Source organism: Blennius ocellaris (assembly GCF_963422515.1).
Source record: "Blennius ocellaris genome assembly, chromosome: 17".
Classification (NCBI taxonomy): domain Eukaryota; kingdom Metazoa; phylum Chordata; class Actinopteri; order Blenniiformes; family Blenniidae; genus Blennius; species Blennius ocellaris.
Window position 1 is genome coordinate 21,588,476 of NC_137666.1, and position 23,928 is coordinate 21,612,403.

At 44.7% G+C, this 23,928-nt stretch overlaps 1 protein-coding gene across 1 annotated transcript; it reads right to left on the reverse strand.

Moving 5' to 3' along the window:
• Positions 1-1,700: 1,700 nt before the first annotated feature.
• Positions 1,701-23,229, reverse strand: sfxn5a (sideroflexin 5a). Its single transcript, XM_080513406.1, has 14 exons — positions 23,113-23,229; positions 19,980-20,048; positions 17,124-17,201; positions 16,360-16,386; positions 15,188-15,242; positions 14,152-14,177; positions 14,010-14,063; positions 12,777-12,833; positions 12,630-12,695; positions 11,737-11,827; positions 8,452-8,567; positions 8,217-8,302; positions 5,885-6,002; positions 1,701-3,742 (listed from the first exon to the last, which is right to left on the reverse strand). The coding sequence occupies exons 1-14, from the start codon at positions 23,158-23,160 to the stop codon at positions 3,665-3,667; spliced, it is 969 nt and encodes a 322-aa protein (XP_080369532.1). The 5' UTR covers positions 23,161-23,229; the 3' UTR covers positions 1,701-3,664.
• Between the last annotated feature and the right edge of the window lie 699 nt (positions 23,230-23,928).

Genomic DNA, 23,928 nt, shown 5'->3' on the forward strand with positions numbered 1-23,928 from the left:
AATCCGCCCCGCGACCCCGAGGCTCGGCAGACCAGGCGACACCTGACCTCGCGTCTTGTTTTGTCATCCAAGAGGCGGCGAGACGGGGAGAAAAGAGGAGAGACGCTGCAGGTTCTCCACACAAAAGGTGCAGAAACTGTCGGAACATCTGGAGGTGCAGAAAGGCCGCGGCTTGTTTTGAGTTCACAGGATATCCTATTCTCGCCGCAGCTGCAAATACCAGCGTCTAAATAAACACAATAGCGTGTTTTTAACTCACGCTCACACACACACGCACGCACACACGCTCACACACACGCCCTTCTCGCACCGCAGGAGATGTTTGAGTGGCGGCTCGGTCGCAACACGCTCGGGTCAAAGGTCACAGCCATTATCAAGAGCTGCGCCGCCGAGGTATCTGTCAGCTCAACTATTCAATCCAAAATCCCACTAAACGTGGCGTCGCCTGAGTCAGCAGAGAGGAGGAGGAGGAGCAGGGAAGTCAGAGGAAGTGACAGATCCCTGCTGCTGCTGTCGCCGATGTAAATGCATTAAAAATCCCCCAGATCGGTTTAATCCGCTCATGGCGTGGATGGAGAACGCTTCAGTTCTCTCAGCAGTGGAACCCCGATGACAAAAACACAGAAACATTCCTCTGACCTCACAGCGTCACACTGGTGCCGGCAGGAAACAAGTAGGACCCCCCCCCCCCCCACACACACACACACACACACAAACCGCTCAGTGAGAAGCAGATAAGAGATGTTAGGTTTTGATTTCACACACCTTGACGGTGCACCAGCTTCATGTCTTCATCCTGCATGTGGCTTCATGTCCAAGTGGCAGGATCCCCCCCCCCCCCCCCCCCCCAAGCCCCCACCCCTCCCCCCGAGCAAACACACACACACACACACACACACACACCGCAACACTTCAACACCCAGTGTTTACACAGACGAGCACAAGGGAGGCGTCGCAAAGAAACGAACGCGACTCAGATAATCTGAAGATGTGCTGTGATTTCATGTTTTGCATTTTTATGTGACGAAACAAAAATAACCGTTTCTTCAAAATTAAGAGCAATTCATTTACAAATCAAATAATTCAATCCCAGCAAGGGGGAGGGGTAGACTCAAACTGTCATTTTTCACTCGTCTTTGTGTTTAAGACATTAAAACAAAGCTTCTATTGTCGCGGGTGTGTGTGTGTTTGTGTGTAAGGAAACACATAACATTCTTCATCAATACACAATATATAGGCCAGGAAATGAAAAATAAATCCAGTCAATTTACTCTTAAAAATGCAGGTTTAAATGTAAACGCTAATAATGAATTGGGGGGGGGGGGTTGCAAAAAAAAAAAAGCATTTTGCAAAGTTGCCTGCTGTTGTGTAATAATTTACTTTGAACTACTTTCCCCATGAAATTGACATTTATACATTCCTCCATGAAAATTGGAGTCCGACTCCTGAAACTCCACCTTTCCTCACTTTACAGTTTTACACTGTGTAAAAAGTAGAAAATAATCTTCTGAGTTTGCAATGTAGTAACAATTTAAAATTCATAAAATTGATTTAAAACACCGACAGTCACATTTCACCAGTAAAACCTTCATTCAAAAGAGAATAACGAGTTGAAGGTAGAAACGATCCTGCTGGAATATTGAGGTGTTTCTAATGTTTTGGTGATTATCAGAAACACTAAATGTAATCTCATACTGGATTACAGTTACAATGAAAACTACTCTTGAGGATCTTTGTAAAGACGGTTCACAGCAACAGTGATAGAAAACATACCGAAACTTCAACTTTAAGCTTCACGTTGAGTTCGTGTTTGTTTTTCTGTAAACTACCAACTAGTTAAGGTTCATTAGTGTGCATGTGGCCGTTTGTACTAAAATGAATTGTTCTCATCTTTTTTCAAAGGTTAAAAAGCCTGGTGCTAAATAAAAAAAAAAAATTGATTCAGAAATGTGAAATAAAGAAGAGAAAACAAATTGGAAGTTTGAAACTTGTGCTTTTTGTTTAACCATTTACTTTATGAGGTCATCTCCAAAGGAAAATGCAAAAATCAACATTGATTGTCAGAAGTGATGCTTCACAGTGAGTTGATCCAGTGTGATTCACAACAAAAGCTCTAAAATAAATTTGCTTTTAAAAATGTAATTGAGGAGAATCTGCTGACATTTTAAAGGTGGTGCAGAAGCAGAAACTGAACTGAACTGAATTTTAAGGTGGTATTTTGCAGTGGTGTTCATATAAATAAAAGTGTTCCTGATAATAATTCCTTGTGACTGTGCTGCCAGTTGTGAAAAATGAAGAGGAGAGTGTATAAAGCTGTTGCTGGTCCCACTGCAGAGACTCTGGTTAAAATATAGGCGGGTTTGTGAACAAGGCAGAAGTTGCAGCCGCAAAGTGAATAAGTGAGTTACCATAACAACCAGTGTGCACAAGGCGGAGGATGTAAACAACAACAGAGGATTCATACAACCAATGAGAGAGCTGAATATTGTGGGCTTGTCCAGAGTGACATATATCACTGACCAATCAGCAGACGGCTGCGTTTTGGGTTAGGGTTTCCTTATTGGGCTGGTTCTGTAGTGCTGGGTACCCCAACGGAAGGGTGGCGAAAAATGGTAATGGTTGAGTATGGTGCCGTTGGTACCATCCATACCTTTTGTCACTGAAAACGCATGAAAAAACGTCCCATACCGTACCATGCCATACCGTACCATGCCATACCGTACCATGCCATACCGCACCGTCCCATACCATATCGTACCATACCGTCCAGTACATACTGCACAGTGGAAACAAGGCTGAAGTGGACTGGTTAGCTGATCCAAGGCCACCATCTGGTCCGTGAAGGTCCACGTCACCGCAGGGATGTTCTGACACGTTGAGAGGTGTATGTTCTCAACGCTCCGCAGCATCTTTAACAATCACTGCCTGGAGTAACACACATCCTCACTATCGATGGCTTCAACCACTCCTGCAGCCAAAGTTCACACATCGAAGGTTTTTCCACGGGATTCTGACCCGGGAAGAGGAGGAGGAGGTTTGTGATCCTCACGATGGCGCCTTCGCTGGTTGGTTGGGTGGTTGGTTGGTTAGTTGATTGATTTGTCAGTTGGTTGGTTGGCTGATTAGTTGATTAGTAGATTGATTGGTCGGTTGGTTGGTTCTTTGGTTGATTAGTTGATTGGTTGGTTAGTAGATTTGATTGGTTCTTTGGTTGGTTGGTTGATTGATTAGTTGGTTGGTTAGTTGATTGGTCCTTTGGTTGGTTGGTTGATTGATTAGTTGGTTGGTTGGTTGATTAGTTGTTTGGTTGGTTGACTGGTTGGTTGTTTGGTTGGTTAATTGGTTGGTTGGTTGGTTGGTTGGTTGATTGGTTCTTTGGTTGGTTGGTTGTTTGGTTGGTTCTTTGGTTGGTTGATTGGTTGGTTGTTTGGTTGGTTGGTTGTTTAGTTGGTTGGTTGTTTAGTTGGTTGGTTGGTTGATTACTTGTTTGGTTGGTTGATTGGTTCTTTGGTTGGTTGGTTGTTTAGTTGGTTGGTTGTTTGGCTGGTTGGTTGATTGATTGGTTGTTTGGCTGGTTGGTTGATTGATTGGTTGGTTCTTTGGTGGGTTGGTTGGTTGATTGGTTGTTTGGTTGGTTGGTTGATTGTTTGGGTGATTTGATCACTCAAAGTCCTTTATTGTACATCACAATCTTGCAATCTGTTGCAGAGGCGATTTCCGGCTCCAGCTGATTGACGCTGATCTGTGGGAGTCAAAGCAGAGCGAGGACGTCAGTGGAGCAAAGACAAGGCTCAAGTTTCACATGGAAGTTAAATATGCTGTGCAGGTGCAGCCATACGTTATGCACACAAACAGCAACTTACAGACTTCTAACTCCTTTATGTGTAACTAAGTATTTCTTAAAGGCTTTAAATGTTCTGTATTTACTGCTAATGTGCAAAGGGGGCCAATTTGGCAGATTAAAGTCTAATTTGAGCGTTGCATCTCCTAATATTTGAACCAGAGACAGATGGCAGTTGAGTCGGAGGCAGAATCCTAATAAGGCATCTTGGTAGGTGTGAAATGGGGAAGTGGGACAAATTGAGTAGGCGGGGGGTCCCGGGCATTCATGTTGCTTTTTGGGGAGATGTTTTTTTCTTTTTTTCATCTGCTATCCTTGCGAAAGTGCAAAAAGGACTTGTGAGAGAAAAACAGGCCCCTCCGTGGAAGGCGGGAGGCGGCTTTTCACAGGACTGGTGCAGGCGCATATGTCTGAAGTTTGTTGCCATATGGCTGTATGAGCTATTTCCAGTGGTAATTAAATCCTAAACATTCTAAAGCCAGAGCTGCTTGGCTCGTGTCAGCAAGTCACTTGGCAGAGAGAAGACAAAGACAGAACGACACGAAAAAACCAAACCAACGCCATTTAATGAGCGGAACGACACAAATCAAGGCACCGGGGCTAAAAGTTAGCTCTCAGCCCGTAGCCCGAGTGGCATCGGTGGCGGAGGAGGAAGGTGACGGAGGCTGTGGGCAGATCATAACAGGGCAGGTCCAGTCCCAGAAGGCTACGCCTCATTAGGAAGGAGGCTCTGCACAGCTGAATGGGAAACACTGGAGAGGTCAGTCACCGACATCACTCATCCAGACGGAGTCCTGGCAGACCTGAGCGGGATCTGAAGGAGCTGCAACACGACCTCTCGCGGTGTCGTCAACAAGCTCTGACACTGACTCACATTCGCTTCATTAGAACATATTTAAGCTGCGGAGCATTGCCGCTGCAAATCCCAAGGGCGCCGACTCCGAGCATCAAACACTTCTCCTGTTGGATTCTGTCTTTAGTCCTGTTTTCAATCTGAAAGCTTGTAAAGGCTGCGAAGTGCCAGCAGGGAGGGACAGTGATCCCCCCCCCCCCCCCACTACCACCACCACCACCTTTTTGAAGGCTTTTCACATGAGAGAGTCCAACTGAAGGCCTGAGTGCTGGATGACAAACCTGATTTATCATCACAGTGTTTCAGGTTGAAATCATCCACTTTCAATCAAAGACACAGATTAAAGTCCAAACATCTGGTTCCTGGAGTTCATTTTGGTCAAGTAATGTGATATTCTTCATCGGATAACCAGATTTTTGGATGAACGCACCTCCTCTTCCCTCCGACATGCCGGTGCCTCAGGGAACTTTCTCCCATCAACCTGACTGACGCGTGTGAAGAAAATCATGGAAAACAGAAGTGACGGTCAAAAAGACAAGAGACAAGCAGGAGAAGGTCAAGAAAGAGTAAGACGGAGGATACATTTCATTCTAAAATTAAGCTAGAGCTACACTCGGTAGAGCGCAGACCTTCGCCAACGCCACATTTGTTTGCGGAATCGAGTTAGCATCCCTAGCAAGTTAGCTCAGATCGCTGCTAATTAGGTAGCTACATCAGGTTAGGGTTAGCGTCTCCATGGCAACAGACGCTGATCTCCTTTGATCTCCTCCACGAGGTGCCTCTCTCATCCGCTTCGTATGCGGCATTTTGGGGGGAGTTTTTTGGGACTTATTAGGAAACGGTTCGTCGTTAACTTCCCAAAGTCTAATGGGGTTGGTCCTTGGAGGATGACAAATCAACCCTGAAAATTTCATGCAATTTGGGTGACTTGTTTTTGGGAAATGTTTGTAAAAATACAAACAAATAAATAAATAAATGCACGTAGCCAAAAACAAACTGTTCAGTTAACTTTTGTTGACAAAAGTAATAAAACCTTCACCACAGTTCAGACTGTCACAAAGTTCAACCCAGGTTTTATGGACCAAATATTAGTCACCGGCTCAACACCAGCTCACAAAGCGTTCCTTTAACCAAACGCTGGGTTCTGCTGCAGTGGTCAGACCTCGCAGAACAGCGGTGCGGTGAGGTACCTGAGAAGTCTGTGGGAAGAGGCTGATGGCGAGTGGCAGCGCCAAGCCGAAGGCGGCCAGAACCACCAGGCTGTGGACGGGCAGGACCAGTCCAGGACGCCTCCGCAGCAGTGGCAGTCTGAGGAGCAGAATGCGGTGGGTCAACGAGGAGCCGCGTCGTCTCCCACGTTCTGCCTGAGTGAAACTGGAAATGCTCGCAACACAGATCGACCCGGGTGAGATTAACCAGATTAACTCAAACAAGTGCAGGTACAGAGGAAAACTCGCGAGAGGAAGGAAAACATGTGAAGAGATTTACTTCCCCACAAACCTGCAACCTAAATAAAACATCCAGAAACTCCTGAAATCCCAGCAAGACACAGAGCCAATAAAAAAAATAGAAAAGTAAACTCAGTTTCTACTTAACTTGCCTTAAAGCTCGACACAATCTCGTTAGATAGATTTCACTTTGATACAGTACATAACATTGTTTCAGACTCTAGATAAAGAACATTTACATTTTTTCATTTTTTTTACAAACCGATTAATAACAAATCAAATTGTCTGCACTTATATCATTTCAATACATTTTTCATGGCGGATGAATGAAGTGAACATCTTCAGATTAACGATGTTCACCTTTCTGCAGTCTGTCTGTCTGTCAGGGTTTTATATGGGGGAAATTAAACAGCAGCATGTCATCTCAACACGTGAAAACCAAACAAAGGATCAGTTCATTGGAACGACTTGCAGTGAAGCTGCTGTGCTGGACATCGTTCACACAGACTCAACTTTTAGAAAGTTAAAGGAGCCTGGATTCACTCACTCACACTTTAAGCAATTTATTTTCTAAACCAGCTTGATTGGTCCTAATTAAAACATTTTTTAGTTTTAACATTAGTTCAGAACTTGAGAAATGTGTGGAGAAATAATATTTCCAATTAGATTGTTGATTTTTTTTTCTCTCAATTTAAATGTAAATGTGAGAACTTCTTATATGGTGCTCTAATAATGAAGCAGGATTATGTTTTTATTGAGGTTTTAATTGGTTAAAAATAACTCATTGTCAACATTTAATCAAAAATGTCACAGAAACAGAAAAAACAAACAAAAAACAGCACGACGAGTCAGAACAGCAACACTTCCTACTTTTACTGTCTGAAAGGTTTTTCACTAATAAAGACTGAGACGTTTGACTGGATGAAACCACTGAACAATGTAGAAACACACGTCAACCTATGAGGCTCCAAAACACTGAATTATGTTGATTTGTGGGTGAATAATAAAAACTTCTAGTTCAATTAAGTAAATGATGCCTTCATAATGAAGTGTCTTCTCTTCAGGCTTTTTACAAACAGACTTTTTTAGCCGTTTGGACTGGATTCCAGTCGTAGATCATTATTCAGTCACATATCGATGAACCCGACTGTTTCTGCTCAAATCTTGAATCTACAATATGTTGGTGTGAGACTTTGGGTCGTGGCCGCCCTCAGTAGGATAATCTCCTCTGCAGTGTGTGTGTGTGTGTGTGTGTGTGTGTGTGTGTGTGTGTGTGGGACAGCGAACTCAGCAGGAGCTTCAGAGAGCTCCGTCTCTCCTGAACCAGCAACGCCTCCTCTTAACGAGGAGAGCTCCTGGCTAATGAGGGAGCTCATTAACACATATGGCTGCCATGCTTTAATTAGGCTACACACACACAGACACGCACGCACGCACGCACATCATGTTTTAAAGAAAAGTCAGTGGGAGAAATGTTGTGAGGTGTGTGAGATACTGGGAGGGGGGGAAAAAGGAGAAAAGTGGGTTTGGGAATGTTTGTTAAGTTTAACAGAACCTGAATCAGGTGAAAAAATGATTGATCATGATGGCTAAAGCGTGCCGTCACATGAGTGACCGCCTCATCCGGACCTCCACGAACGATCGCCTCTGACTTTGCTGAAGGCCAAACATGAGCCAAGGCGTGTTGAGAACGCCAACACATCCTGACGAACGGTCTGCCGGGGACAGCATGTCCCGCCGTGACCTTTGGATCAGGTGTTTTCTCGCCTGTGACGCGGGACGTACACGTCGTCAAGCTTTTCGATCTGAGACTCACGAGCAGCTCGTGACAGAGGCGGAGTTCACGAACAAGACGGAAACAAGCGAGGTGTGCCTTTGTTCTCAGGTGAGGAGCTTTTGTTTGTGCATCGCTGGAGAAACATCAGCAGTTAGTAATCGTCACTGAAGAAAGAGCAGCTTCACCAAGTCCCTTTTTTCTCCCTGGGAGTTTCAGTTATCAACGGTCATGTGATGGTCTGTTCCTCCACAACCTCATCAGAGTCAAAACTGATTAAAAAAAAAATGCAAATCGTACTTTTCCAGGAAAGTCATGATCAGTGGAGGAAGAACCAGGATGGGCATGGGGAGGACCACTCTGGTCAGAGCTGTCTCCGTCAGTGCCTGCGTTTAAACACACGCACACGCACACACACACACACACACACACACACACACAATAGAAGTGTAGAAACTCAATAGCTTTTCAGTTGCAGTATGTGATAATTAAAGAGACGTATGGACGACTGTCTACAATGTGGTGTGTGACGTACGTGTCTGGCCGCCACTTTGGAGGTTCCCACCACGTTGCCGTTGTGGTCGAGGACGCTGATGCCCTCCGACAGCTCCGAGAGTCTCATGAGCACCACGTTACAGACGTTGGCACTCGCTGAGCAGAAGAAGAGAACACGTTCATGACTTCACAGGTCACCGGACTGTCTTCTCTGTCTGGGACGCCGCTGGCCGCCAGGATGCAGGGCCGTGCTGCTCATGGGCAACGTGGCACTGTTGGCATCAGGCCACGTTTACATCTACCCGGGTAACGAAAATGGATATTTCCCCTCTTCGTTTAAAAGCTAAGTCTTAACTTACACGGACCTGGGTATCCACCTGGTTCACAGCTGCTATGAGCAGCCAGACCGGTAGGGGGCAGTGTAATGAGAATCATGAATCCATGATAGCCAATCAGACTCCTGGAGAAAAAAAACACCCTGTCATGAATTGTGATGTGAATCTCCGCCTCCCCTCTTTAGATGCAACTGGAGACAGAGTTTATCCACATAACGGAGAGAAGTTGAAGCCAGGACTGAGAAGGTGGGGCATCAAGTCTTTCTCTTCAAGCAGTGTTTTAAATGATCTGCGTGATTTTAAAATTTTGATTAAATGAAGAAAAGGGATAGATGCTCTGGCCCACACTCCGGCATTGTAAGTGGCGCTATTGTACCCTAATATTGAGTTCCATCCATCATTTAGCAATGAAGAAGAGGAAGAAGAAGAAGAAGAAGAGGAAGAGGTAGAAGAAGAAGCAAAAGAGGAAGAAGAAGCAGAAGAGGAAGTATAAGAAGAAGAGAAAGAAGTAGAAGAAGAGGGAGAAGGAGAAGAAGACGAAGAAGGAGAAGAAGAAGAAGAAAAAGAAGAAGAAAAAGAAGAAGTTTATCCAGATCTCCAGGAGTTTTCAGGAATCATCATTTGTGAGTCGTCGCTGCGTTTGTATGTAAATGCAAGAAACACAGAAATATTACTGTTTGTTTTCAAACCCTGGAACAAGAGAAAGAGTGTTTAGCGCCACCGCCTGGAGGCTTTTTAATTGCAGACCTCACATTATGTGGGTCGGAGCCTCCGGCTGCTCCGCCACCACAATTCAATTCACTGAACAAATCACTGTATTTGCCCATAAGGGATTTTTTTTTAACGCTCATTATTCAGAGCAATTAATAGCGGAGATATTGGAATGACAGAAACTACAGCAAACACAGCAAATGCTCCAGTTCCTGGTTTGTAATTACTAAAAAAATTAAGGCGTCAGAGTAATTATAAAAAATGAATCATAATTGCAAACCTTGCACAGCTAAATGCTCAAATATCTGGTTGTAATTTGTAATTATTTCACATGATTACATTATTGCATGTTTTAATTGTCATCTAATAACATTTGGTACATTAACGGTAATGAATCCAAGAATTAAATATCACAAAGAATGACAAATATTTGTCCAAAAGACAACAAACAGAGAGCGGAGATGGTTCAGGCTTCCCCAGGAGTTAAACCTCCTCCTCTAGTTGGCAGGTCGCCGCCTGATGAGCTTATTACAAATAATTCTGGCCTCAAGTAATCCGGCAGAATCAAACTGGGGGAAATCCAAATGGTGCTTTGCGTTCGCTCGCTTCAATTAGCCGTTTTAATTACCTTTTATGTGGGCCTCCCAAAACAACAACAGCAACAACAATGAACAAACAGAAATCAGGTAAATGAGGCCTTGACATAGACGCCACTTTAGGGGTAATTATCCAATTTGTTTGCTGCAGCAGAGTTCTAACGAGCAGCCAATTACCAGCTGAGGCTGTGTGTGGAGACCTGTTGATTTAATTAGAAGAGCGGGAGGAGGGGGGGGGGGGGGGGGGGGGGGGGGCGGGCAAACAATTTAATTATACCCCAGCAGCCCGGGGTGGGGGGGTGGCATTGTGGGACACGGGTCTAAGCCCCCGGGGCGGCGCTGTTTGTGGGAGAGTTGGAGGAAATCACCTCCAGACGCGGCAGACAACAGGAGGAAAGGAGCTTTCATGGAGATTAATGGTGAGGAAACAGGAGGATGATCCACAAACACAAGCCTGTGGTCCAAAACATTAGGACCACAGGCTCCATCAGGAGAAAATGGAAAAACAAAAGCTGTTTGTGGACATTTTATGGACAAAGCTGATGTGTTACAAGCGGCGTTGCCACAGTTACCTTGAAAAAGTAATCCCATTACTGATTACTAGTCACTTGTTTAAAAGGTAACTTAGTTATTTTACTGATTACTTGTTTTTAAAAGTCGCTAAGTTAGGATACGCGTAGCTTTTTAGTTACTTTCAGCAGCCACACATCGTCTCAACATAATTGCAGCTGGTTTTGCTAAAAACTATGAGAAAAAAAAGGGGCGGGGCTTCCTGCCAATATAAATCTTTTTAATCTGGAAAATTACTAAAAATTGTGTAACGTCTCTGCAGTTGTGTTCCAGATGCAATGATATGGTTTTATGACGATGTCTGTTACTTCCTATCATTTTATGTCAACTGAACGCACTATTAGAGCAAGCTGGTCTGTGATTGGCTGACAGTGGAGAAGGGGGCGGGTCAGGCGAGCCTGCTGGAGAACAAAGCGGTGGCCACGCTCCTTGTAACAATAAAGTGTCTTTACAGACAAGAACAGTAGAACAGTCATGCACAGCGACTTGAGAAGGAACTTTAATCTGATTACTGGTTTGCAAATAGTAACGCGTTAGATTACTAGTTACTGAGAAAAGTGGTCATATGAGAGTAATCACTGGTTACAAGCAGGAAAAAATAAAAAGGAACAAATCTGAAAAGAGCCTTAATGTGGCGTCTTGATGACTGCTAACCTAAATTTAAAGTAAATAAACGACATAATTTTTGGGGGGGAAAATTGGAAGCAAAACCATGTCTTTAAGCCTTTTTAAGGAATAACTTCAGATTAAAAAAGCCAAATTAAAATAGATTACAAAAATGATTGCATGACTTTTTGTTTTCAAGTGAAAACGGTGAAGCTTTGGTGTTATTTTGGAGGTTGGATGACGCGAGAATGGAGTCGCTGAACGCAAAACTTTTCTGAAATTCCCTGACTCTTGTCTCCATGGAAACGGGGGGAAAAATCACTGGCACGGCACCACCTCACACTACATCGTTTTCGTGTGTTTATGCCGTTTCCACGGAGATGGACATCGTTTCACAATGTTGCCGCGTGAATTCGAAACTTCTCTGAAAGAAAAAAACAATGTCGCCATGGAAACGGAGCCTGAAACTCCGGGGGGGTGGGGGGGGGGGGGGGGGGCAGAACTCACCCACTGCGGGGAACGGTATGAACCTCTGCACCAGCAGGCGAGTGGTGGGACTGAAGCTGCTCGCTCTCTGGATGAAAACTTTCAGCCCCACCTGAACACACACACACACACACACACACACACACACACACACACACACACACACACACACACACACACACACACACACACACACACACACACACACACACACACACACACACACACACACACACACACACACACACACACACACACACACACACAGTGTTTATAACGACATGGCGTGACACTGCTTTGATCATCAGTGGCAGCAGGTTAAATGTGCTTTGATAACACAACGCCACTTCCTGCTCAGCTCTTCCCGGCCCAGTGGGGGGGGTTGTGGATTAATTGGAGCGCCCCCCCCCCCCCCCGTTCTGTCGTTCCTCCCTCCAGACACCCCACCACTCTTCTTTCTGTGCCGCCGGCCCCTGAGGGCTTCCACCGGCTCGGCGCTCACTGGGCCCAGTAATTGGCTGGTCTGAGCCGCTCCCAGCCTCTCAATGTGTTTTATTCTCCTCTGACGAGAGAAGCTTTAACGACACGGAGGTTAGAAACAAATCTGAGTTTGTCTTAAATAAGCAGCTTCTGAATGGAAGGCTAAACATTCTCCTGTCGCGTCTCAAATGAGCTCAAAGAGCAGCTTCAATAGGGGGTAAAAAAAAAAAATGACATGGAGCCAAAAGAGGATGACAGATATTTTCACAAGTCAAAGCAGTGACCCGGAACTCGAAGGGGAAGCCACGTGACGACAGAAATCTGAGCAAATGAAAAAATAAAGACTGACGCCATAATCCAGCTTCCAGTGAGAAACAGCTTGATTAAACAGAGGAATTCATCACAGCATGTGAGGTTGTTCTGCTCATACTCACAGCGATGGACACGGCGCTGCTCACTGCACCCACGTATCCCTGGAAGAACCTGGAAAATGGTGCCGGCTGCAATGACAGACAGAAGTTATTACAGATTATTACAGATTAAGATGTAAAGGTGATGGGAGTCTGTGAAGAGTCTGGTACCTTGGAGGCGTTGCGGTTGCAGTAATTCACACAGGCGTTATGGCTCTGGTTTAACCACTGTCCAGAAAGAAACACAGTTACACACCAGGAAAGATAATCTATAATCTGGATGTTGGAGGAGGAAGATGCTCTATAATCTGGATGTTGGAGGAGGAAGATGCTCTATAATCTGGACATTAGAGGATGAAGATGCTCTTATAATCTGGATTTTAGAGGAGGGATGCTCTATAATCTGGATTTTAGAGGGGATGGGTGCTCTATAATATGGGTGTTAGAGGAGGTAAATGCTTTATTATCTGGATTAGAGGAGGAAGATGCTCTATAATCTGGATGTTGGAGGAGGGAGATTCTCTATAATCTGGATGTTGGAGGAGGAAGATTCTCTATAATCTGGATATTGGTGGAGGAATATTCTCTCTAGTCTGGATATGATGAAGGAGATGCTCTATAATCAGGATAGAAGGAGGAAGAGGCTCTATAACCTGGATGTTAGAGGAGGAAGATGCTCTATAACAGTGTTTTTCAACCTTTTTTGAGCCAAGGCACACTTTTTTCTTTGGAAAAATCTCGAGGCACACCACCACCCGAAAATGTTAAAATTTGAAACTGTGTAGCCTCTATTAACAATATAAAGTCATTCTCATCAATGCTTTATCAACAGGAATCAAATAAATACAGAAAAAAAGTATTTCCCAATTTCTTTTTTTTAAATTTTTACTCACTCAGCTTGAAACCTGAGCCTGTTTGGATGAACACAGAGCTGAGATCCTGGTTAGCATTCTTCCTTTTCAAAAACTTGAAATCACCATCACTGTCACAGTACTTTGATACAAGATGGGAGCAGCCGCAGGTGGTGGAGATTAACCACACTGACCTGTCAAGTTTCCATTTCACTGGCAAATTTCTGTGCTGCCATCTATTGGCGAAGAGTATTTATACATGATTACTCTTCAACACACTGCTCTCACAGCTGAGAACGGCTGTGAGAGCAAATGTTTTTTTTTGAAAAAATGTGAAATTGGATAATTTCCCACGGCACACCTGACAATATCTCGCGGAACACCAGTGTGCCGCGGCACAGTGGTTGAAAAACACTGCTCTATAATCTGGGTGTTAGAGCAGGAAGGTGCTCTATAATCTGGATTAGAGGAGGAAGATACTCTATAATCTGTGTGTTCTATTAAAGAAACCATGAAGTGACCATGATGTCAGTGGTTGAGACGTGGACGTTACCTGCCAGAAGATGGTGGACAGCAGAGTTTGGTTTGGAAGAAGGAGACCAACAACCTGCACAACAAGGGAAATTTAAAAACTGATTTCTATGTGTCTGTCTGTAAAATTTTGAATAAATTAAATCAACGTAATGGAGTCTCACCACTGGCGTGCCGAACGGGATGAAACCTGGCGAAGGACAGAGTGGTTATGTTCTGTCTCAACATCTCATTCTACTATCTAATACATACTACTGTGATTACTTCTCTTCTGAATAAAATCATACTAAAGGTTCCTTCTCCTGTACATTACTCAAAAAATTCCTCAAAAATAGTTACTCATTACTTGGGAAAATAACTCGTGTACAACTTTATTTGTGTTTTGTTGTAGTAGAGCTGTGAGGGATGAGAATCACAAAGAGTTCATTAACAGGTACGATAAAAAATTGTACTTTTCCACAGTAGGAGGAATTTGTTTGGCGCAAAACACAAAATGACAAATACAAATACACTTAAAAAAATAAAGTGACAAGATGGTATGTGTTGGTGGCTGGAGGGGCCACTGGAGGGGGAAGATGCTCTATAATCTGATCAACTCTATCAACTTCATCACAGTTATCATCACACCCTCTCTCCCTCCCTCCCTCTCTCGCATTCCTTCCTTCCATCCCTTTCTCTTTCCCTCCCCCTCCCTCCCTTCCTCACCCCATTCCCTCCCACCCTCCTTCACGCCGTCCTTCCCTCCCCTCTTCCCTCCCTCCCTCCTTCACTCTCTCTCCCCCTCCTTCCATCTCACTCCCTCCCTCCTTCCCTCCCTCTCTCCCTCCTTCCATTTCTTCTTCCCTCCCTGCCTCACTCCCTCTCTCCATCTCTCCTTCCCTCCCTCCCTCCTTCCATCTCTTCTTCCCTCCCTCCCTCTCCCTCCTTCCATCTCTCCGTCCCTCCCTCCCTCCCTCCTTCCATCTCTCCCTCCCTCCCTCTCTCTCACACACTCGTATCAACGGTGCTTTGAAGCCGGACCGAAATACAGATGTTTTCCTGTGGAGAACTTTCCCCGTCACCGTAGGAAAGAGGTTTTAATCAGCGTCCAGCGGCGTTTGACCTTTCGCAGCTGTGACGACCCCCCGCCAAGCCGTGACAATTCCCGGGGTGAGGGACGCCTCATGTTGGACCACATAGCGGCCACAGCAGGCAGCGTACCTGACATCCGAAAGGGCATGAGGATCTTGTCCCCGGTGTCGGGGTGGATGATGGCCTGTGAACGCAGCGTAACGACTCCATCAGACCATAATGAGCACTGCGGTCACATGACTGGGAGATGACACACACTGGACGGTTCGGACTGGAGGACAATCCCAAAGCTACACACAGAACCAGAGAACCAGAGAATCGCTGCCTCCTTCGGTAACCATCAAACGTTTTCTCAAACTTTTAAGAAGCGTTTTGTTTCCATTATGACGTGTTCAAACAGGAAGTGCAGGTTTTCTCTATTCAGTTCTGGAACAACCTTAAAGTTCACCTTCCAGGTTGTTTAACACAGCAAGGGTTCATTTACCTGCTTGGAGCCAAGAGACAAACATCTGGTTATATAATATTCAATAGTTGGTATTTATGTTGTGTAAAAAAAATTAAATACAATTATCTGTACTTTTGGGGGGGTTGCTCTGAGCGTCTACATACGCTAAAGAAAATTGAAGGTCTGAGAAGCTGCTCTCTGTTTTCATCGGTTAGATTTGGGTGGCGGTGTCTGGATTATATCAGATTAGACCCACTGGCTCACTTGGAGGTAATCTGGATCGACTGGTCCCTTTGGCCACATCTTAACCAAACTCCTGCCTAGATGATGAAGGTTTACCTGATGAGGAATGTGCAGTCTGTGGAGTGTAGCGATTCTGTTAGCTGTTAGCAGCTAGCTGTTAGCTGCTCTGCTGCCTCGTACGACGGTCAAATCTCCCTACCGCGAAACCACCGGACTCTTCCTCACTGAGGTTTATGGTCATGAAGAGTAAAAACTCCCCATGTCACCCCAATAGATCTTCATCAGATCGTCATGAGGAGGTGGTTTTGGGCCACGTCACCATGGCGACGTGGTTTCACGTCACCATTGTTTTTGTCCAATTGGTTCACATGATGCTCTGATGCTCGTTGCTTCAGTGACACCACGTGTTGATTTCTACAATCCTGGGATTTTTTCCCCCCTCCGTTTGTGGTGTATTTCTGTGGCAGCGTTACAGCACCATCAATAGGCCTGGCATATGTACTCCATCGTTTTGAGTCGTTTTCATGGAGTCGCTTGGACGCAGACATTTGTGGACGGGAAACTTTTTAAGAATGACGACGAGGAAAAAAAATGGACGGGGACTTCGACTCACCTGCTTTATTTTCTGGGCTTTCCAAAGCTGCACAAATAAGAAAAAGTCAAGTGAAACAACAATATAGATATATAGAATAATAGATAATAACACAGTGATTATTTCATGAGTGAAGAAAAGGCTAACAGGATTATCATGTAACAACATAATCTGCAGGATTATCATCATTTAAAATCAACTTTGACGAGAATTCGTTATAGAAATAGAGACTGGATGATGAGCACATGAACTCCACATTCAAAAACTCCAACATTAAAAATCAAATCTGTTCACAAACATGCACATAAAGCCTTGATACATATGAAAACTGCTGTTCATCTTGTATTTAATAAATCTTTAAAGCACACGGTATTGATCACATGCACAGGGACTTTTCCTCCTTCGTTCTTTTATATTTGTCCTTTTTATCTATTTGTCCTCGCACACACACACACACACACACACACACACACACACACACACACACACACACACACACACACACACACACACACACACACACACACACACACACACACACACACACACACACACACACACACACACACACACACACACACACACACACACACACACACACAACAATGAGCTCTAAACATGAACACTGGGACGACATTCTAGTGGACAGACCACCAAGTTGGATTGTTATAATGGTGGCTGTCAAAATAAAAGTACCAAGTTGGATTATTATTATGGTGACTGTCGAAATAAAAGTACCAAGTTGGATTGTTATTACGGTGACTGTCAAAATAAAACCTGTGTACCTGCGCATCAGTCACTCCTGCAGGCAGTCGTCCTTCTCTGAATCGTTCCAGCAGCTCGTTGCTCTCCTGCAGTTGTTTCTGAAGACGAAACAATAACAATTTAAAATATGTAAAACTAAAGTTTCTGCAGTCATCCGCTGGATTTTCTGTCCTCCAATATTTTCCATGCAGCTTGATTTGTGGTAAATGTGTTTCATTTGAAACTTTCATGATGATTTCCACTTGATGAGTTTGGTGAAAGGTAATGAGGCCTTCTGTGGTGTGATCCGGCAAAATGTGAGGTCATGAGCTCCAATTTGTTCTAATGAGCTTCCAGTGTGTGTGTGTGTGTGTGTGTGTGTCAGTGTTAAGTGTGCACTCAGATCGCAGGCTTCCCCCGACCTGCTCTCATTATAAGGGGCAAGTCGAGGCTGCGACGGGCTCAGCAAGGGGTTTGTGTGTGTGTGTGTGTGTGTGTGTGTGTGTGTGTGTGTGTGTGTGTGTGTGTGTGTGTGTGTGTGTGCGTGCGTGTGTGTGTGTGTGTGTGCGTGTGTGTGTGTGCGTGCGCCTGTGCGTGTGCGTGTGTCCACACCTCAACACCTTGTCACTTCCCGGAGCTGCTGCCATTATTACGTTACCAAAGAGCCCCTAACAGCTTCATCACACACATAACAAAAACTCTTAAGGCTCTATGGACAAAACGACGGACAAACAACGGACCAGACCACAGGACTAGACCACGGGACCAGATGACGGACCAGACCGCAGGACCAGATGATGGACCAGACCGCGGGACCAGATGACGGACCAGACAAACAACAGAGCAGACAACGGACCAGACAACAGACCAAATGATGGACCAGACAACGGACCAAATGATGGACCAGACAACGGACCAAATGATGGACCAGACAACGGACCAGACGACAGACTAGACGACAGACAAGACAGATGACAGACCAGATGACAGACCAGACGATGATACCAGATGACAGACTAGACCACGGGACCAGATGACGGACCAGACCGCGGGACCAGACGATGGACCAGACAAACGACAGAGCAGAAAATGGACCAGATGACAGACCAAATGATGGACCAGACAACGGAACTGATAATGGACCAAATGATGGACCAGACAACGGAACTGATAATGGACCAAATGATGGACCAGACAACAGACCAAGACGACAGACAAGACAAATGACAGACCAGACGACGGACCAAACAATGGACCAAACGACGGACCAAATGATGGACCAGACGATGATACCAGATGACGGACTAGACCACGCGACCAAAAACGATGGACCAGACAAACGACAGAGCAGACAACGGACCAGATGATGGACCAAATGATGGAACAGACAACGGACCAGACGACGGACCAAATGATGGACCAGACGACGGACCAAATGATGGACCAGACGACGGACCAGAGGACGGACCAGACGATGGACTAGAGGATGGACCAGAAGACATAACAGACACCAGACTAGACAACGTACCAGACGACGGACCAGACAACAGACTAGACGACATACTAGACGACGGACCAGATGACAGACTAGATGACGTACAAGACGACGGACCAGACAACGGATCAAATGATGGATCAGACAACAGACAAAACGACAGACCAGCGGTCACCAAAGCTCAGAGATCATCGCCACACAAGCAGCCAAATGTCCATGTGAATAACTCAATGCGCTGCTGAAGGTAAAAGAGACGAAACAAACAGGAAAGAGTTTTTTATTCATTTATTTTTCTTTTCAGCCAGCACTGTGGAGTGGAGCAGAGCGAGGAGCGACTCACACTGGATGAGCTGAGTACACAAGACTCTTCTGGGCTTGGTTCCTTCCTCCCTCTGTTCTCTGCTCCAGAGAACCAGCAGCCATTATTCAGAGACATTCTTCACCTGCATTTCAGTTTCTCTGCCTGGAACAGCCTCCAAACTGAAGATACAATGTCTGAACTGGCATATTTAAATCTTATCCATCCTTCATTACTCTTCAGAGACGACGATCAACTGATCAATGTTCTTGGTCTGAACGTTTTGTGTGAGCCGGACTGGCTCCGCCCACACATGCCCATCTTAGGAAGAGGAGGAAGTACTTCCTCTCGTGGTGCCATGTGCCAGAGCAGAGCTGCCTGATTGTGGGAGGAGTCAAAGGGGAGGAGCCTACCTTGATTGTGATTGGCTAAACCCCTGATGACACTATATAGGGTTTGATTTCTGATTGGATGCATGGAGCAACACACTTGTTAAAACCTGGAACAAGCCAGGGAGAGAGAGGACACACTGTCTTCTTCTGGGACGTCATTCCAGGTATGGGGATGATTAGTACTGTTGTAGAACCTTTAGAAAGTGGATTTTGAATAATATGACAGCTATTATATACTGTTAATGATGTCAAATCAGTCCTATTTGTTTTTATCTCAAAGGATGTGGTTTGTGCTGCGGACTTCTTGATCATGTCACCTTGCAAAATAGATCTCCATCTCAATGCGTTTTATTTTCCTGGTTAAGAAAAGGTTCAATAAACATTCTCATATTGCATTGATTCTTCAATTAAAGTCAGAAAGTCTGAGATAAAGGTGAAAAAGTCTCATTTGTCCATATAAAGAGTCCTGTTAACAGTTTATCATTATAAAAGTAAAGAGTAAAAATATCCTTGTGTGGAGAATGGTCATAAAAAAATATGGATTGAATCAATTTTGAGCTCTGGTCTTAATAACGATCACCGATCAATTTCTATCAATATAATGATTATTTAGAGTATAACAAAGTAGTTTTAAAGCTTTCAGACCTTTTGGGGAACAAGCAGAGGTGAAATGTTGAAGAGTCAAATTCCTATTCCAGCGTTTGTTTGGTACCTGAGTTACGAAGAGCGTCGTGGGGTCGATCACGTCCAGGAAGTGTCGGAATCGACCCAGAAATGTTTTCTAAGAACAAGAAACAAACAAACAAAAACCTTTATGAAGACAAACACAGACCTTGCCACGTTCCCATTACCACCAGGTACTTCAAACAACCGTCAGAGTTCCAGTGTCATTATGGTTTTTTTAAATATGCTTTTAATGTGGAATTTCTAATTCGACTCCAATTCCAATTCAACTTTTCCCCGCCTCACAGATGAACTCAAACTTCTGAGATTCTGCCACAGTATGTTTCCAGCTGTTTGCCTGTAAACATTAAAATCAGAATGTTCAATGTGAGCAGCTGCAGAGCGCAGCAGGTGGAGCCTCCTCATTAAACCCTTTCCTATCTGCATCTTTCAGGACACTGATCCACTCACACCGCTCGCAATTATTTCCCGTAATGACAGAGAGTGCCAGAAATACCGTTGGATCGTTTATTCATAACGGAGCAGAAGGAGTGGTAGAGCGGCGGCGCCGCCGCTGCCGTCCGTCCCCAAGTTGGCTTTAATTACTCAAACTGCTAATTTGGATGAAAATATGGTTTGTAAGTCGCGGTGGCGCCTCGTGTCTTTCTGAGCATATGGATGATTCGTACAAACAATTTTTAATCTGTCTAATTGTATAGTGGCACTCCAGCTTGAGCTGTGATGGGTGGGGGATCTTCATCATCATCATCCTCACACCAGGAGCCTGTGGATTATTTTATACATTCTTCACTGTTTTTCACAGTAACCTCTCTTACAAGAGAATGTTTGCTTCAAAATGTTAAAGGACAATAAGTATTTGTTTTGTAGGTTTTATGTTCAGTTTTGTAATGACAGTCAAGTTTCCCACATTTTCATCGGTGTCGTGGTTCTGTATCAGTGTCATGGTTCAGTGTTGTGTTGTGGTTCTATGTTCTTGTCGTGGTTCTGTGTCGGTGTCGTGGTTCAGTGTCGTGCTGTGGTTCTGTGTCTGTGTCATGGTTCAGTGTCGTGGTTCTGTATCGGTGTCGTGGTTCAGTGTCCTGTCGTGGTTCTGTATCGGTGTCATGGTTCAGTGTTCTGTCTTGGTTCTGTATCGGTGTCATGGTTCAGTGTCGTGTCGTGGTTCTGTATCGGTGTCATGGTTCAGTGTTCTGTCATGGTTCTGTATCGGTGTCATGGTTCAGTGTTGTGTCTTGGTTCTGTATCGGTGTCATGGTTCAGTGTTCTGTCTTGGTTCTGTATCGGTGTCATGGTTCAGTGTTCTGTCTTGGTTCTGTATCGGTGTCATGGTTCAGTGTTCTGTCTTGGTTCTGTATCGGTGTCATGGTTCAGTGTCGTGTCGTGGTTCTGTATCGGTGTCATGGTTCAGTGTTCTGTCTTGGTTCTGTATCGGTGTCATGGTTCAGTGTTCTGTCTTGGTTCTGTATCGGTGTCATGGTTCAGTGTTCTGTCTTGGTTCTGTATCGGTGTCATGGTTCAGTGTTCTGTCATGGTTCTGTATCGGTGTCATGGTTCAGTGTTCTGTCTTGGTTCTGTATCGGTGTCATGGTTCAGTGTCGTGTCGTGGTTCTGTATCGGTGTCATGGTTCAGTGTTCTGTCGTGGTTCTGTATCGGTGTCATGGTTCAGTGTTCTGTCATGGTTCTGTATCGGTGTCATGGTTCAGTGTTGTGTCTTGGTTCTGTATCGGTGTCATGGTTCAGTGTTCTGTCTTGGTTCTGTATCGGTGTCATGGTTCAGTGTTCTGTCTTGGTTCTGTATCGGTGTCATGGTTCAGTGTTCTGTCTTGGTTCTGTATCGGTGTCATGGTTCAGTGTCGTGTCGTGGTTCTGTATCGGTGTCATGGTTCAGTGTTCTGTCTTGGTTCTGTATCGGTGTCATGGTTCAGTGTTCTGTCTTGGTTCTGTATCGGTGTCATGGTTCAGTGTTCTGTCTTGGTTCTGTATCGGTGTCATGGTTCAGTGTTCTGTCATGGTTCTGTATCGGTGTCATGGTTCAGTGTTCTGTCTTGGTTCTGTATCGGTGTCATGGTTCAGTGTCGTGTCGTGGTTCTGTATCGGTGTCATGGTTCAGTGTTCTGTCTTGGTTCTGTATCGGTGTCATGGTTCAGTGTTCTGTCTTGGTTCTGTATCGGTGTCATGGTTCAGTGTCGTGTCGTGGTTCTGTATCGGTGTCATGGTTCAGTGTTCTGTCATGGTTCTGTATCGGTGTCATGGTTCAGTGTTGTGTCTTGGTTCTGTATCGGTGTCATGGTTCAGTGTTGTGTCGTGGTTCTGTATCGGTGTCATGGTTCAGTGTTGTGTCGTGGTTCTATATTCGTGTCGTGGTTCTGTGTCGGTGTGGTTCTGTGTTTGTGTCGTGGTTCTGTATCGGTGTCGTTCTGTATCAGTGTCATGGTTCTGTGTCCATGTCGTGGCTCTGTGTCGTGCGGTTCTGTGTGGGCGTTGCAGCCGTTCTGTTCACATTGTGTTGTAGCTCTTGCAGTCGGTGTGGTTACTGCGTTTGCATTTCTAATGAATAAAACAGAAGCACGACACATTTAAAGATTGCATAGAATGATGAGACGGTGTCACCAGTTCTTCACACACAAGAACTGGACTGACGGGCTGAGATCCGGTTCATCTGACGAAACCTGTCTTGAAGAGCTGAACGATCACGATTAAAACTGGTAAAACAATAGAGGTCTTTAGTAAAGCAAACCACTCATAAGCAGAGAAGGATAAACGAAGTGTAGACTTCTGGCTTCCTGTGAACAATTTACCTGTTTATCCTGGTAGACTGGAGTCGATTTCCTTCATTCATTCATCATTACATTTTGATTGCATGTTTCTGACTTCCTCCCCGTTCACGTTATAATGTACCACTGTAGATTTAAGGTACTAAAACACCAGTTAGCAGCTTTACACACTGGATCTATTCACTTTTCTGAGTGACGGGATGTAGTAAACCTCCTGCCACGAAATACAAATGTTTTAATGTCAGAAAACAGGTAGAAAAAGACACTTTCAAACCCTGAAAGTGGATTCAACGGGTGAAAGGTTTAGTTTGTGTTCACCAGTCGCTTCTTAAAAAGCGTTCAATGTGCACAGGTTTGTGCAAACGTTAGGATAAGAGTGACAGTACCTGGTCGAAACGAGAGTTTCCATACTGGAAGGTCGGATATTCAGACATTGTGGAGCTTTTTATCGCCTCCGTGAAGTTTTTAAAAGTTCTTTTTTTGTTTTTACTTTCAGCTGCGAGTTGAACGGTGAACTGTCACTGGCCGAGGTGCATCACGGGAAGTGTTGTCTTTTAAATGGAGCCCGTACGGCGCCCGGCGCCATGAAGACTACTGTTCCCACAATGCCACACTTTGTTTTCCCGATTTCAATAAGGACGTTCATGAAGAAGATAATCATTTCAAAGCGCCACATTAACAAAAAATACTTCTTTTTTTTTTTTAAGATAATAATCGTCCTACGGAGGAATTCAGGTCATTAGCTTTATAGAGGATAGCATAGCCCTCTAGTGGTGAATTTAAATTAAACTTTGTGTGAATTTGAAAGTTTGAAGCAAAGGTAAACAGTGTTTGGAATAATGGCGTTTAAAATAACGGCGTTAGGTAACGGCGTTATTTTTTTCATTAACGGGGTAATCTAACTAATTATTTTTTACGCCGTTGCAACGCCATTAACGTTACTGAACGTTAAATGGGGTGCTTTACATTGCATTGATGTCATCCAGGAGCACCCCAGGCTTCCAAACCCGGCTGCAGTGACTGTAAGGAGGTGGCTAAAAAACGAGGTCAGTGATTGGCTCAGGCGGAGTCATCTTTCATGGGAGCCAATCAGAGCCAGTGTTTTTTTCACATACATGCCAGCTGAGCGCACGCACACACAAACACACACATACACACACACGAGAGCAGCTTGGAGCAGTCCGATGGAAACTTTTTTTTCC